The sequence below is a fragment of the Dasypus novemcinctus genome, chromosome 3, assembly GCF_030445035.2.
Source record: "Dasypus novemcinctus isolate mDasNov1 chromosome 3, mDasNov1.1.hap2, whole genome shotgun sequence".
NCBI classification, from domain to species: Eukaryota; Metazoa; Chordata; class Mammalia; order Cingulata; family Dasypodidae; genus Dasypus; species Dasypus novemcinctus.
The window spans coordinates 147560424-147577720 of record NC_080675.1 but is presented as its reverse complement, the minus strand read 5'-3'; the positions used below and the strand labels follow the sequence as shown (position 1 = coordinate 147577720).

General features: G+C 38.2%; 1 protein-coding gene across 1 annotated transcript in view; it reads right to left on the bottom strand.

Annotated features, from left to right (window-relative positions):
- The window catches only part of ARIH1 (ariadne RBR E3 ubiquitin protein ligase 1), a 129036-nt gene that overhangs the window by 33285 nt on the left and 78454 nt on the right, over window positions 1-17297 (bottom strand). The window contains exons 4-5 of the mRNA XM_004463732.5: window positions 16697-16789; window positions 16157-16212 (exon numbers count right to left, since the gene is read on the bottom strand). Coding sequence (XP_004463789.1) covers window positions 16157-16212; window positions 16697-16789 — 149 coding nt within the window. The remainder of the gene's footprint in view (window positions 1-16156; window positions 16213-16696; window positions 16790-17297) is intronic.

Below are 17297 nucleotides of genomic sequence, written 5' to 3'. Positions count from 1 at the left end.
AACACACAGTGAAAGGAAACAAGAAAGCAGATAACAGGGGAGGAAGGGGGTGTGGCGTGGGGAGGTGGGGAGGTGGGGAGAGAATTAAAAAAAAAAGTCAACCAATCAACAAACCAACCCCAAATGTCTATCATCAGGAGAAAAAATTACCACAAGGCAATAACAATAATAAAAAAATATATACCAAACAATATCACAGAACTCAGAGGCATTATGTCAACTGAAGCAGTCACACGCAAAGAAGAGTTCATGGTACACAATTCAATTTCAATCACGTTTAAAAAACTAGCAAAACTGGTAATTGGATGCAACTCAAGCAACTGAGTTCCTGCCTACCACATGGGAGGTCCCAGGTTTGATTTCCTCTGCCTCTTAAAAAGAAGCCAAACAAGACAGGTATGGAGAACTGAAGTAACAAGAGTTACAAGGAGGAAAACATAATGAGATACAACAAAGCAGGGAATGGAGGGGGCTCAAATGATTAGGCATCTCCCTCCCACATGGGAGGGGTCCTGGATTCGGTTCCTAGTGTCTCCTAAAAGGAAAATAAGCACACAACAAACAGAAATAGCAAGTGTAAACATCAAGAGGGCAGGGAGAAATAAATAAATTAAATAAATCTTAAAAAAAAAAACTGGCAAAACTAGCTGATGGATAAAGATGTTTCAGTGTTGAGATAGTTACTGACTCACAAGAGCACTACAACATGCATCATGAGTTCTACAAAAATTCTATACCTTAATCTAGGTAATGGTAAAATAAACACACATTAGATCAGTGTTCTTCACACACTTTATTGAATGTCTTAGGACTTATTAAAAACACAAAACAAAAGCAATACGTAGCAAATTGAGCCTATTATAATTAAATGAGAATGATGCTTTCCACTGTACAAGATGTGATGCTCTATTGCAATATGATTAACACACATATGAAAGTTCAGTTTTTCTCTTGCTTTTTGGTATACACCATATGACTTCACTCAACTACTAAAGGTCTAGGTAGTTTCACAACCCCATCTGTGATTTTTAAGGTTACTGATGGAATGCAAAAAATGATCATCTGACTCGGATGCTTGGAACATTCTCTTTGGAGCATCACAGACTTAAGAGGATTACATTTTTCCCTCTGGGTCCATTCAACTATTTGATTCTAAACTTAATAGCCATAACATTATAAACATATAGGTTAACAAATTCTCATCATTTAAAGGTTTTAAAAAAGTATTTGGGAGAAACAGATGTAGCTCAAGTGACAGAGCTTCCGCCTACCATATGGGAGGACCCAGGTTCAATCCCTGGGGCCTCCTGGTGAAAGAGAAGAAGATAAAGCGTGCTCATGTGGCAAGCCAGTGTTGTGCAAGTGAGTCTTGCAGTAAGATGATGATGCAACAAAAGAGAGACAAGGGCAGAGTCAAGGTGAAGTGCAGCAAAAACCAGGAACTGAGGTGGCACAATTGACATGGAACCTATCTCCACATTAGGAATCTCTAGGAGAATCCTAGAGGAGAGAAAATGAAAAGACAAAACAGACAGCAAAAACAGCAGGGCGGGAGAAGGGGAACAGGGGGTGGGGGGGAAGAAATAAATAAATCTTTTTTTTAAAAAAAGAAGTATTTGGCATAATGCTGTTACAAGTGATTGGCACTAAGTTCCTGCCATACCCTCTGCTTGTCTGTTTCTAAAACCCATATATGAAAATAAATCAGGGCAGTGGACTTGGCCCAGTGGTTAGGGCATCCGTCTACCACACGGGAGGTCCGCGGTTCAAACCCCGGGCCTCCCTGACCCGTGTGCAGCTGGCCCATGCGCAGTGCTGATGCGCACAGGAGTGCCGTGCCACGCAAGGGTGCCCCCCGCGTAGGGGAGCCCCACGCGCAAGGAGTGCGCCCCGTAAGGAGAGCCACCCAGTGTGAAATGAGAATGTGCAGCCTGCCCGGGAATGGCGCCACCTACATGGAGAGCTGACGCAACAAGATGACGCAACAAAAGGAAACACAGATTCCCATGCCACTGACAACAACAGAAGCGGACAAAGAAGACGCAGCAAAAAGACACAGAGAACAGACAACTGGGGTGGAGGGGCAAGAAATAAATAAATAAATCTTTTTAAAAAAAGAAAGAAAAGAAAATGGGTTTGTTTAAAAAGAAAAAAAAAAAGAAATAAATCACATCAATTTTTAGCCACATCTCCCAAGATAATCAGAATATCAGAATTGAAACTGTGTTAAAAGAAACACTGACTAATCACAAGATGAAAATAAATATACTACTTGAAAGTCATGAAAGACTTAAGATACAAGTTACCTTTATCATCCTTCTAAAATTACTAGAGGCTGTATATGGTAAGAGAAATCTAGGCCCTAAACAACTACTTAAAAAACCAATTAACTACTAGAATAGAATAGATACAGCTGAAAATAGTTAAGTAGATGGCATTTAATTGTTCATAAGTAATATATATTTAGAAAAATAGGTATTCATTAACCTCATGAAAGCATCAAGGAGAAATAGTGGGACAAAGACAATATTCTAAAAGTATACTGTTACCCTCCTGACTTATGAAGCATAGCTACAATGAGCCATGTGTAGAGGAGCCCCATTTAGCCTAAGAGCACAAAGTTATCACTGAAATTTCTAATGATGACATATGCTTATAAAGGGCAAGGGAGAATAATGTATATCCACTTACTTATTCAAAGATGCATGCCTACTATATGCCAGCTTTCAAGGAATAAAAAAAAGTGAATCCATTCAATCACTACTCTCAAGAATTTAAGAGTCTAAAAAGCACTGAATGATGAGTGAAAAAATATTTTCGGTGTAGTATTTCCAAGCTTAGAACCATGTATCCGAATGGAAATAAGCAAAGGATAGAGTCAGCAGAAATAGGTTCTCTGCTGTCAAACAACTATTAGCCCAAGAAAGAAAACAGGCAGGAATATAGGCAATCACAATAGTGTATGGTATGGAAAATAGGGGGAGCTAATGAGCTCTTTGGATGTCTACCCAAACCATAATTAAAATTTAAGCTGAGACCTGAAGAATGAATAAGAGGATAAGTAGTTTAATAAGAGAAAAGAATAAAACAGGAAGGAAGTATTGCATGTGAGAAAGCCAGGAGGCAGTAGAGAAAAAAATTTAAATCAATCCCAAATAAATGGTACAATACTGAGGAGCAGATGTGGCCCAAACAGTTGGGATCCTGCCTCCCACATAAGAGGCCCTGGTTTCATGTCCCGGTGCCTCCTAAAGAAGACAAGCAGACACAACAAGCAGACAGGAGCTGGGAAGAGACGTGGCTCAAGCAGTTGGGCACCCACCTCCCATGGGAGGTGTAGGGTTCGGTTAATAGTACCTCCTAAAGAAGAGGAGCAGGAAAGAAGCAGACACAATGAGCTCAGACACTGAGCTGAAACAGTGAGCAGACAGACAAGGGAGTCATGGGGCATGGGAGATAAAAAATAATTATTTTTTAAAGGTACAATACCGTCAGGAAACAAAGTTTTGAGTGTCTAGAAATAGAATTTGAGAAAATGTAAGGCAAAAGTTGAAGCTGCATAGGTAAGCAAGGTAGGACAATGGAAGCCATTTATGAAGAAAGAATAGAAAGACGATGAAACTAGGTATATGGGAAGTAATCTGGAGACAGATGTAGCTTTCCAGCTAAGAGAGGATGATAGCCTGGACCAAGTTAATGGCAATAAGATTAGAGAGAAATGGATGAATTTAAACGTTATTAGGATGCGGCACTGACTACAGGATATGCAGCGGTAAAGAATGAGGGATATCAAGGTTTCTAATTTAAGCAACCTTTAACATCTAGTGTCATTTTTTTGATACTCAGAAGCAAGAAGAAAGATTAAGTTTGATGGCAATGGTGGAAGCAATGGTAGTGAGGCTGGATATGATAAAGCTTGTGGAATATGCATGTAGAGATGTGTATAGGCTATGAGAGTTATAGATCCCAAGCTTTAAAGAGAGAGCTGATTTAGAGATTCAAATTGGGAAATTTCCAATGTATGACTATGAAGATACATTATACATATATTTAATGTATGTGTATTTATGAGAAGAGACAGGGGGTAAAGGCAGAACCCCAAGGACTAATATTTAAGGAAGAGGAAGAAAAAGATGATTTTGCAAAGTCTCCTAGAGTAGATCTGAAATAGGTTTAGGGTGGTGGTCTTGGGAGTATGTAAGCTCAAGTGGACGGAATGATTTTCTGAAAATGAGAAGATCAGAGAAATGGAAAGACCAGCGCACTGGTTCTCATCTTAAGTGTCTATCAGAACCACACTGGGAGAGCTTGTTAAAATAGACTTCTGGGTCGACAACAGCTTCTTACTCAGTCAATCCAGCACGAGGCCTGCGAATTTGCATTTCTAACCAATTCAGGGGTGATGCTGATACTGCTGGTCAGGGACTTGAGAACTAGAGGAATGGGGTACAGAATGGGCTGTACACATGGACACTGAAATCCTTGGATGACAGCAAGTCTTGGGAGAAAAGAAGGACAGTGAATAAGGTGTTAGCACTAATAATTAAATGGGAGTGGTCAAAAAGGCAAGGAGACAATAGCGTTGCATCCTGTAAGGACTGTAATATAACTGGATAATGTACGCTAAAAAGGCTCTAAGAATTTTTAAACTAAGGTAGAGAAATGGTTTGAATCCAGCATTTGGGACTGAGAGGAAGGATGAGTCCATACTTCTGACCATGAAGTATGGGGTAAAAAAATTCCTTAACCTGAGAGGGTTATAGGGGAATAAATCTTTAGGAAAGGATTGGGTTTCAGTTTTTATTTAAGTTTAATTCAAATTAAAACAAGAAACTATTAATATTTTTTATCTATCAAATTGGAAATGCACATTTCATGTACTAGATATTAAGACTAAACATTTTAAAAACTCATTCTCAAGACTTCCAGAAAGATGGCAGACTAGAAAGACATGGTACTCTTTCCTTATCCCTGAAAAATACTTAGGATAGGAAAAAATGCCCTGAAAAAAATGTTCAAGGGTTTAAGACACCAGGGAAAAGGTGGACACCACCCAGAAGTCAAAGGGGCAAGGGAAAGAAATCTCAACTACAAAGCTGTGAGTTAAAGCTGCAGCTGCAGGGGCCCTCCTCCACCCTACAGACAATTTTAAATTCTTAGGCATTGCGCCAGCGGCTACAAACAAAGGGGACCACGCGGATCCAACTCCCCAGGATTCAGGAGAGACAGGAAGACAGCCAAGGGAGGACTCAGCTTCTGACCTACAAATTTGGTCTGTGTCACTAGAGCCCTTCCAGGCCGCAAGAGTTTGTGCCATTATTTGCCTTGGGAGCCAGCATGGGACTAAAGAGATCCAATCTTCCCATTCACCCTCCCTACTGACCCAGAGTGGTTGCTGAGGACACACAGGGGAGTGGAATTATTTCCTACCTGGGAAAAGAGAGCAGGCTGCCAGCAAAGGTTAGAAAACAACCTCTAAGAAAGTTTCAATTACAAGGCTCTTAGTCTCCAAGCAGGATCCTCTATCACACTAATCCAGTCTGAGTCCCAGGGAACACACTCTGACCAGGCTTTGAACTGAGAGGAAGGCAGAAGACTGCCATCTACTGGCAGATCAAGTAAGTACACATGAGGAAATTAAAAGTAAATGAGAGAGGCTTTTCCTTGACTTTGTAGCCTCCTTTCCCAAGGCCCTTGGAAGGAGATCTGCAACCCAATACTGGGTCCAGGGCCCAGATTTGAGTAACTAACAGGGACAATCCTAAAGACCCAGAACAGGCTGAATGAAGAATCAAAGAACACACAGCTACCACTAAATCCCTATGAAGGAGAAAGAAATTGAACATCAGCATAAACTCACCATCTTAATCAGATGCTTAGACATCAGCAAAAAATTATAAGCCATACTAATGGAAGAAATGGCCCAAGAAAAGGAATATTTCAAAGTCCCAGATGAGAAACGACTCTAGACAACTAATCAATGAAATTCACGCAAATTTCCAAAATCAAATTAATGTGTTTAAAGACAATATGGCTAAAGAGATAAAGGACATCAAGAAGACACTGAGTAAGACAAGAATTTGAAAACCTGAATAGAAAAGTAAAAGAACTCATGGGAATGAAAGACATGAAAGGTGAGATCAAAAACACATCAGAGGCATACAACAGCAGACTCAAAAGGACCAATCACATTTAAAAAGATTAAGTCTATCATCAAAATTTCTCTAACAAAGAAAAGTCCAGGACCAGATGGCTTCACAGGTGAATTCTACCAAGCATTTAGAGAAGAATTAACACCAATCTTCTTTAAACTCTTCCAAAAAACTGAAGAGGAGGGAAAATTACCCAACACATTTTATGAAGCCAACATCACCCTAATACCAAAAGCAGATAAAAGACACTACACATCAATCTCTCTAATGAACATATATGAAAAAATTCACAACAAAATACTTGCAAAGAGAATCCACCAGCATATCAGAAGAGTTCTACACCATGACCTAAGTGGGATTTACTCCTGGTATGCCAAGGTGGTTCAACATAAGAAAATCAATTCACATTAAAACTCAACATCAACAAATTAAAGGGAAAAAAAGACATGATCATCTTGATCTATGCAGAAAAGGCATTTGATAAAACCCAGCATCCTTTCTTAGTAAGAACACTTTAAAGATAGGAATAGAAGGAAAATTCCTCAAGATGATGAAGGGCATACATGAAAAACACACAGCCAACATCATACTCTATCGGGAAAGGTCGAAAGCTTTCCCTCTAAGATCAAGAAAAAGACAAGGATGCCCACTGTTAACCACTATTATTCACCACTGTGCTAGTTCTAGCTAGACAAGAAAAAATAAAAGGATCCAGAAAGAAAAAAAAAAAGAAAAACTCTATTCGCAGATGGCATGATTCCCTATTTTAAAATTCTGAAATGTCTACAACAAAGCTACTTACGCTAATAAATGAGTTCAGCAAAGTGGCAGGATACAAGATCAATACCCAAAAATCAGTAATATTTCTGTACACCAGTACTGAACAATCTGAGGAAGAAATCAGGGGGAAATTTTCCATTTACAACAAAAAGACTCAAATACCTAGGGATCAGTTTAAAAGAAGTACAGGACCTATATGTAGAAAACTACAAAACAATGCTGAAAAAAATCAAAGAGGACCTAAGCAAATGAAAGGATATTGTGTTCATGGACTAGAAGACTTAACATTGTGAAGATGTCAATCTTACCCAAACTGATTTATAGACTCAATGCAATACCAATCAAAATTCCAAGAGCCTACTTTACAGAAATAGAAAAGGCAATTACAAAAGTTATTTGGAAGTGAAACTCCACCGAAATAGTCAAAAGCATTCTAAAAAAGAAGAGTGATGTGGGAAGAATTTCATTGCCTTACTGTGAAATATATTACAAAGCTACAGTAGTCAAAACAGCATGGTATTGGCATAAAGATATACACATCAATCAGTGGAATAGAACTCAGAGTCCATCACTTGTGGTTTCCCTACACATGGCTCTTCTGCCTCTTCTATATGATCCTATAGTTAGTACTAGACTTGAGAGGTGTACAGAAGAGACTTAGATCATTGGGCTATCCATGTGCCAGAAGGGCCCTGAATCTCAAAAGAGTTGCAACACCCACTCTCCAGTTTATTGGATTCACCCAGGACAACTAACAAGGAGATCATGATGGACCATCATAAGGAACAGAGCCTGCAGCCACAAGCAAGCCAGATTCATCTATCTGCCCCATGGGATCTAAGCCCCTATCAATTAGAGGAGGAGTGGGCATAACTATCCCAGAATTCTCAGGATTGGGGAATGAATGGTGGACTACAGTAGACTTACTTTTATTCTACTATAGACTTATTGATATTCTAGCAATGGAAGAACTTTTATCACTGATGTGGAGGCAGTGGCCACCAGAGGTTCTGAGGGTTGGGAGAGGGGAAAACAGGTGTTATATGGGGGCCATTTTCAAGACATTGGCATTGTCCTGAATGACGTTGCAATGATGGATACAGGCCATTATATATTTTGCCATAAGTTACAAAATTGTGCGGCAGTACAGAGTAAGCTATAATCCACCTTTAGTGGCAATGCTCCAATACGTTTTCACCAATTTTAACAAATAAAATTGAGCCACACTAATGAAGGATGCTGTTAATGTGGGAAAGTACGGGAAGGGTGGGGAGTGGGGCATATGGGAATCCCTTATAATTTTTATGTAACATTTATGTAATCTAAAGTATATTTTTTTTAACTAAATAAAGGTAATCTTAAAAAAAAAAAAGAAAGAATTGGGAGTCCAGAAATAAACCCTCACCTCTATGGCCAACTGGTTTTCCACAAACCTACCAAAGCCATGTTAATAGGACAAAACACAGTCTCTTCAACAAATGGTGCTGGGAAAACTAAATATCGATAACCAAAAGAATGAAAGAGACTCCCTATGCAAGAATCAAATAAAAATGGATCAAAGACCTAAAATAAAAGCCAAAACCATAAAACATAACTAGCAGTGCTATTATTTAGGTATGACAGTGATTAAAAGGGAAAGTCTAAGGTTGTGTATATTACTAAAAGGAAGGCTAAAAAACGTAACATGGGACTGCATAGCATAGTAAAACCTCATGTGAAATGAATATAGGTAATATTGCATATAAAGGACTGTTTTTTGAAACAGAATAAATGTTAATGTTACAAGATGTTATTATCAGAAAAAGAAATTACGCTCATGAAAGAATCCACAAAGCACTACATATTGTATGATTCCATTTTTATAAAATGTAAATATAAATTAATTATAAAGATGCAATTAAGTTTTTTTTTATTGATTTTGTAAAAATATTACATTAAAAAAAAATTATATGAGGTCCCATTCAACCCCACCAGCCCCACCCCACCACTCCCCCCCAGCAACACTCACTCCCTTCATCATGACACATCCATTGCATTTGGTAAGTACATCTCTGGGCATCTCTGCACCTCATGGTCAATGGTCCACATCATGGCCCATACTCTCCCACATTCCATCCAGTGGGCCCTGGGAGGATTTACAATGTCCGGTGATTGCCCCTGAAGCACCATCCAGGACAACTCCAAGTCCCAAAGGCGCCTCCACATCTCATCTCTTCCTGCCATTCCCCATATCCATGAGCCACCATGTCCACTTTTCCCATTCCAATGCCACCTTTTCTCTGGGGGCCTTGGATTGGTTGTGTCCGTTGCACCTCTGCAATTAAGATTAGTAGTTACGTGGGCTGGGAAGACAGAGGGTTTGAGAAGTGACTGCTGAGTTGTGGAGTTTTTCATTTTAGAGTAATGAAATTGTTCTAAAATTTTTTGGGGTGATGAATGCACAACATCATGATTATCCTAAAAGTCACTAATTATAAACTTTAGATAGATGGTATGGTATGTGAATATTTTCAATATAACTGCTTAAAAAAAAACACATTCTCAAATGGAGAGTTAAAGCTAACATAATTGTAAAGAACTTCATTTGGAATGATGGAGAGGTACTGGTAATGGATAGTGGTGATGGTAGTCCAATATTGTGAATACAATTAACAGTACTGAATTATACATTCGAATGTGGTTAAATGAGAGAAATTTTAGGTTGCACAATTACTAGAATAAAAATTTTAAAACAACAACAGGGGAGCAGATATGGCTAAAGGGGATGAGTGGCTGCTTCCCACATGGGAGGTGGTCCCAGGTTTGGTGCCCAGTGCCTCCTAAAAAACAAACAAACAAACAAAAAAACCAAGTCAGGGAAGCCAATGAGGCTCAGTGGTTGAGCACCAGCTTCTCATATACAAGCTTCAGGATTCACCCACAATCCTGGTAACTCAAAACAAAACAACAAACAAACAAACAAAAAACCACCACACGATTACCAAAAGTCTAACAAAAATAGGAAACTTAAACATAAACCCTGGACTACATTTAATAGTAGAAATGTAATATTCTTTCAACTGTAACAAATATATCACACTAATGCAAGATGTTAATAATGGGGAGGAGGACGAGATAAAAGGGAACTCTATTTTCTACATGATTTTTCGGGAAACCCACCATTTCCTTAAAAAAAAAAAAAGTTATGGAAACAGTCAAATTCTCTCTCTCTTTTGTTTTTGTTTGTTTGTTGGTTGGTTGGTTGGCTTTTGAGGTACCAGGACCAGGGATTAAACCCGGGCCTCATATGTGAAAGGCTGGCACTCAACCACTCAGCCATGCCAGCTCCCTTCAGTTGGTTCTTTCAATTTTTTGCTTGTTTTTGTTTCTCTCTAGGAGGCACTGAGAACCAAACCTGGGAATTCCCATGTGGGAGGCAGGAACTCAACTGCATGAGCCACATGCACTCACCTCAAATTCACTTTTAGTTAACCTTTTAAATTCTAAAAGAAGTAATATGTTTAAAAGAAAATGGGGTACCTCCTAAAAAGAAAAAACAACAAACAAACAAAAAAACCTACTCAGGGGAGCCAGCATGGCTCACTGATGGGGTGCTGGCTTTCCACATGAGGGCCTGAGTTCAATCTCCAGCCCCAGTACCTTAAAAAAGATCTGTCCAAATAATACACAACTACGTAAGGTGACCAGTAAAAATCCTTCTTCATAACTCCCAATCTGCCAGCTGAAAGTACTTTTAAAAGTCTCTTATGGGTTCTCTCAGTTTTCTGTACATGTACCCAGGCTGCAATAGTGTCCTTTATTGCCATCACTGATCATCTTTCTATATCAGAACATATAGCTTTACTTGATTGTTTGTAATGGTTCCATTATATGGGTGTACCATAATTTAACCAGGTGCTTACATTACTAGGTTGCTTCCAATTTATTGTAAATTATAAAAAATGCTTCAGTGAGTATCCTTGCAAATGTCTTTCTGTCCATCTGGGAGCGTATTTGTAGGAAAAATTCCAAGCAATGTAACTGCTGGGTGACAGCCCCCTATCTCCTCCAGTTTAGTTGATAAGAATGACAGTTTTACTAGGATGGAGGTGGATGCTAAAAGGGAATAGATTTTATTTGGGGGAAGTAAGAACTCATGGCTTTGCCAACTCAAAGTAGCAGACACTGTTGAGAAGAGATAAGGGAAATCCTAAATTTTCCTACCTAAGACTACAGTCTGGGTAAGCAGTGGATGAACCAGAATTTATTTAAGGAGATCCTGGAAATAAAAGAATCACATATCCCAGGCTGATGGGGAAACCATGCATGTTCAGGAAAGACACAAGAAAGTCCCATGAACAGTGAAAGCCAAGAGAGACCTGAGAAATGGCTTCAACTTTTTGAATGCACATGTTCAAATCCACACTCAGACGAGTTTACAGAGGATGGAAGACACAGGCTGGAGGTGTTCTGAGCACAGACTGTGAGCAAATCACTGGCTATGCAGGTGCAGAGGTGACCTTTGGAGAACAAAATTTTTAAATTTAGGGAATAAGAATTTAAAACCAAGCAGAGAGGAAGCAGATGTGGCTCAAGCAGTTGGGCACCCACCTATTACACAGGAGGTCCCAGGTTCTGCTCCTGGTGTCTCCTAAGGAAGACGAGCAAGACAGCAAACTGATGTGATGGGCTGGTGCAACAAGTTAATGCAGTAATGACACAATGAAGAGACACAAGTAGGAAAAATAACAATGAGAGACAATAAGCATGGAGTGGACATGGCTCAAGCAATTAGGCAAATTCCGCCCACATGGGAGGTCCTGGGTTCAGTTCCCGATACCTCCTAAGAAGATGAACACACAACGAACAGACACAGAGAACAGACAGCAAGCTCAAACAATGAGGGGGGCGTTGAAGAGAAATAAATTTAAAAATAAATAAAAAATAAAACTGAGCAGACCTCAGTTGCACACTGAATTTTTGATAAAAAATTACTAGACATGCAAAGAAAAAGTAAAGTATGATTCATACTTCAGGGAAAAAGAAGTCAATGGAAATTGTCTCTGAGGGAGCCGAGATACTAGATTTTGCGAAGACTTCAAAGCAGCTATTATAAATATGTTCAAAGAATTAATGGAATTACATAGATAACAAAAGGAAAATAGGTTAACAATGAATCAACAAAAAGAAGTTCTCAGTAGCAAAACAGAAGGTATCAAAAAGAACCAAATGAAAATTCTAGAGTTGAAACGTACAATAACAAATGAAAGATTTGATTATATGGATACAACAGCAGATTTAAGATGGCAGGAAAACAAACAAAAAACACCCCAGTGAACTCAAAGCTAGATTAACCAAAATTATCCAATCGGAAGAAGAGAAAAAAAAACTCAGTAAAATTAAGTGTCTCAGAGACTCGTGAGGCAAAGTCCATGTCAGCAAGTATAATGGGATTTCCATAAAGAGAGGAGAGAAAACAGCTGAAAAAAGATTTGAATAATGGCCGTAAGGTTCCCGAATTTCATGAAAAACATTAACTTGCAGGTCCCAAGGAGCTCAACAAACCCCAAATGGGATAAATACAAAAAGATGTACATTTAGACATGTCAAACTGCTATAGGCCTTTCTTTACTTTCAAGAAAGAAAATATTGAAAGTAACAAGTAGAGGAACAACAAAAACACTAAGAGCAGACTTACCAGAAACAAAAGAGGCAAAAGAGCAGTGGAATGACAAAGTGAAAGGGCTTTTGAAACTTTCAAAGTTTCAAATCAAGTATCAAAGAGCATATAAACTTTTAGAAATCACCAAACTGCATTATAACAACGTTGCAACCATTTATACTCCCTGTTGTACTGTATCTTCACTCACATTAGGCATTTCCAAATTCTTTCATCTTTACTGATTTGAAATGCTAAAATAAAAATTTGAGGGTACCTAATTTTATTTGCATTTGTTTAACAAGGTGCGATAGCTTCTTATATTTTTAGCCATTTAAATTTCCTTCACTGCAAACTACATGTTCATTCATGTCCTTTCCACATTTTTCCCATTGGATTATATTCTTCGTATGGATTTGTCAGAGCCCTTTTGATATCAAAGAAAGTAGCCATATTTGTTTTATATATTGGAAACATTCATCCGTTTCTAAACCAGCCTTTCTCCAAACAAAATCTTACCCTGAAACCCATCATATAAGGTACATATGAAATAAGTTTCTCTGGTAAATCCAGAGGGCAAAAAGTCTCCTAACAGATCCTAAAGTACCTCCCAAAAAACTCAGAGTTTCACTATGCACAATTTGTAAAATAATGTCTAAACAAAACATACCACACTATAAAGAGAACATTTAAGAACACCAAAGTAAATGGCAGAAGCATTACTAGAGTCATGGACTCAGACTAACCCAGTTTCTTCAACTACAAATGAACAAAATTATCCAAAGAAGTTTTACAGATAAATCAGTATGCAACCCATTAGGAATGTAAATCAAACTTTCATCTCCCTCAAACCACCACACTCTGCTTTCCTTTCTTCAAATTAACTCCATTTTCCATTCATACTGGACCCACTGCAACGTGATTTCCACTTTCGCTATTGTGGTAAAAAGGCTTTCATACTATGGAAATTCAGTGGTCTCTTTTAAATGCTGTTCTCCTTGATATCTCCACAGCAAGTAGCATTACTGATGATTTCTCTTGCTGACATTCTCTACTATCTTAGTTGCTATAATATTATTTTCTTCCGTTTTTCTTAATTCTTTAATCATTATTTTAAGAATTTAAGGGTCTTTTGCAGCTCCTACTCTTTCTTTTTCCCCCTAAATGTCAGCCTCTAACTCTGTCCCTCCATCTTCTTTTCTCATTCTACATTCAATCTAAGAGTGATGGCTTCCTCTCCCATTTCTTCAACTATTTCTACCTACCACTTAATCCCAAACCTAAAGACTACCACTTTCTACATAATGATCAAATTAAAAATTGCAGACTCATACTGGAGTTTTTCCACACCCCACAACCAATCTGTCCCTAAATTCTGTTGATGCTACAGTTCCCTTCTGGAATTCCAACTGCCCAACCATGACCTGTAACCTGACTACTCTAATACATATATACCCCAGAGATATTCCAAGTTCGGTTCTAGAACACTGCAATAAAGCAATTATTACAAGTCACGCAGTTTTTAGTTTCCCAATGCATATAAAAGTTAATGTTTATACTGTAGTCTACTAAGTGCAATAGCATTACGTCTAAATAATGTACGTACCTCAATTAAAACGTGACAGACACATAAAGTGAGCATATGGTACTGCAAAAACGACGCTGATAGACTTGTTTGACAGGGTTTGTGGCAGAGTTGCCATAAACCTTCAATTGTAAAAAAAAAAAAAACCAACAAAAACCAGTATCTGCAGAGCACAGTAAAATGAGGTATGCCTATACTGTCTAAACAGTTTTGTTTTTTTTTAAAAAAGATTTATTTATTTAATTAATTCCCCCCTCCCCCGTTGTCTGTTCTCTGTGTCTCTTTGCTGAGTCTTTTTTTTTTTTTTAGATTTTATTTTTATTTATTTAATTCCCCTCCCCTCCCCTGGTTGTCTGTTTTCTGTGTCTTTTTGCTGCGTCTTGTTTTCTTTTGTCCGCTTCTGTTGTCATCAGCGGCATGGGAAGTGTGGGCAGCGCCATTCCTTGGCAGGCTGCTCCCTCCTTCGCGCTGGGCGGCTCTCCTTATGGGTGCACTCCTTGCGCGTGGGGCTCCCCTACGCGGGGGACACCCCTGCGTGGCAGGGCACTCCTTGCGAGCATCAGCACTGCGCATGGGCCAACTCCACACGGGTCAAGGAGGCCCGGGGTTTGAACGGCGGACCTCCCATGAGGTAGACGGACGCCCTAACCACTGGGCCAAGTCCGTTTCCCTAACCAGTCTTATTGCCCAAATGACTCCCCACTCTAACCAATCCTCCACTATCTCAACAGTCATATTTCTAAAAAGAAAAGACTATTATCACAGTCTTAGCAACCTTTTACAACAAAACATTATAAACTGTCAAACACTTTTCATCCTCATCTTTAACAGCTCCCTACCCTGTACTCTAGCCACTATAAAATATTTAATAGAAAACATTTAAATATTGGCATTCTTTCCAAAATAATATCCCCTCTCCCCTAATTTTAATATCTTTTATCTTATTTATCTCTTTTATCTTATTACCAGGAGTTTCTCAACCCTTTTCGTTCCATGGACCCCTTTGCCAGTCAGGTGAAAAACAAGTCCCTTATTAAGGGCATTTTATACTGTGTATTATTTATTAATAATAAATATACCACACCCCACCAACACATTCCCACAAGAATAATGCAGGTTTTTTTTTTAAAATTTCAATTCAAGTTCATGGACCCCTGCTTAAACTCTTTAGGTAAAATAATTTGCTTCTTTCTAACAGCACCTTATACATAGCTTTATATATAAAACTTAAACTCTGTACTACAATTATTTATTATTGTGAACCTCTTGGGATAGGAACTATATCTTCATTTTTTGTTCCACTGTGCATATGTGCTAATAATAGGTAAGCTCCTAGTAAATATTTGTGGAGTGCATAAAATAATACAGGAACAGAAGTCAGCAAGGAACGACAAAGCATCAGGGGACAACATAAAGATACCTGGAAAGTTAGTGGTACCTTAAGATGTTACACATCTTATTTTTGGTAGCTTAAAATACTAATGAAAATAAGATTTCCTGAAAGAATCAGGATTAATAGATTTAACAAAAATGCCTACCCATTGCAGCTTACTGCAACACTTCTCTACAGGATACCAAAGATTCTTGTAACTACAACATAGTTTGAGTCTCCTCCTACCACATGCTCATTCGGTAGCATTAAGATCTTGCTATTCCTGCTCCTTCTCCTCCCTTTGGGCCTGCACCTATGCTATCTTGCAATAAATCTCTTTCATTCTAATTCTGTCTTGACATGTGCTTCCCAGATGATGTCAATTGACACAGTGACATGTCTTATTTTCTCCATTTCCACAGTTTTAAAAAAGCTATTATATATTGCCACATTTACCAGAGTAGTAACCAAGCACTTGTTACAAATGGGCTTTTGTACTACAAAGAAATCTAGATTACAAAGTATTTTCAGAATTTAAAAGTTTCACCTCCTTTGAGGGACTGACTGAAAGTTAATGTTTTAACCAACTAACCAATATTCCGCATGCAGAATCTATCAAAAATACTTACATAACTGTGTTGTCATCCACTAAGATATCACAACCATGAGCAGGACAAGAAATAGTCTGAAAAAGATTGAATGAAATTCAAACTATATCTTCATTCTACAAATATTTACTGAAATACTACTGAAAGCCTACCATCACCAGGCACTCTGCAAGGTTCTGGGGATACCTTAACATTTGTAGGATTTTAACCTTTCCCTTTCTGTTTAAAGGAAAGATGTTTGTGGAACTAGAATTGCTGACCTGAATAATTGGTTTTCCAATACAAATCTGAAAGGCAAAAGTAGTATCTGACAAAATTGCTCAGTAAGTTTAGCCTGATATATACAGATGCTGATATACACTGAGGAAACATTATTTGGATTGGATCACATTAACTAGTAAGCTATATTTTAAGCCTTGGTTATCTTCTACTTGTTTTAACCTAGAAAAAAAGTTTCCCATGCGATTCATAATCTAGAAAACTTGACCTGTTCATATTTGTGCAAATGTCCACACTCCGTAGAAATTAACCAAAACCTAAAAGTTAGATTGACATCTTTACCTGTCCCATGCCTTCCTCCATTATTTTGGTAGTTAAATATTCACTCCAACACTGCATACAGAACTTATGTCCACATTCAAGGCCAGTAAAATACTGCAACAAAAGTAAAACACGAACTTTAACAATGACATTATCAGAAAAATCACTACATACAATGACCCAATAAGCTTGATTAGGTCCACATTATTCCTTTTGGCTAAAATGTCCAACTTGACAAAAAGGGAAGGGCTCCTAAGCTGATCCTTTAGGTACTGAAATTTAGACATGCAAATACTCTGAATACGAAACATCTAATTAATGAAAAATACACCCACAGTAAATATAATTTTTAGGAGAGGCAGGTAACAATAAGTTTGTATTAATAAAAATATTAGAATACATCATAAATAATAACAAGCATATGAAAGATGCTCAACATTTATAGCCATTAGAGAAATGTAAATTAAAATCACAATTAAGATACTACTTCACATTCACAAGGGCAACTATTATAAAAAAGTCCCTTAGGACTGGTGACAATGTGGGGAAATTGGAGCCCTCGTGTACTGCTGGTAGATATGTAAAATGGTACAGTCACTTTGGAAAACAGTCTGGTGATTGT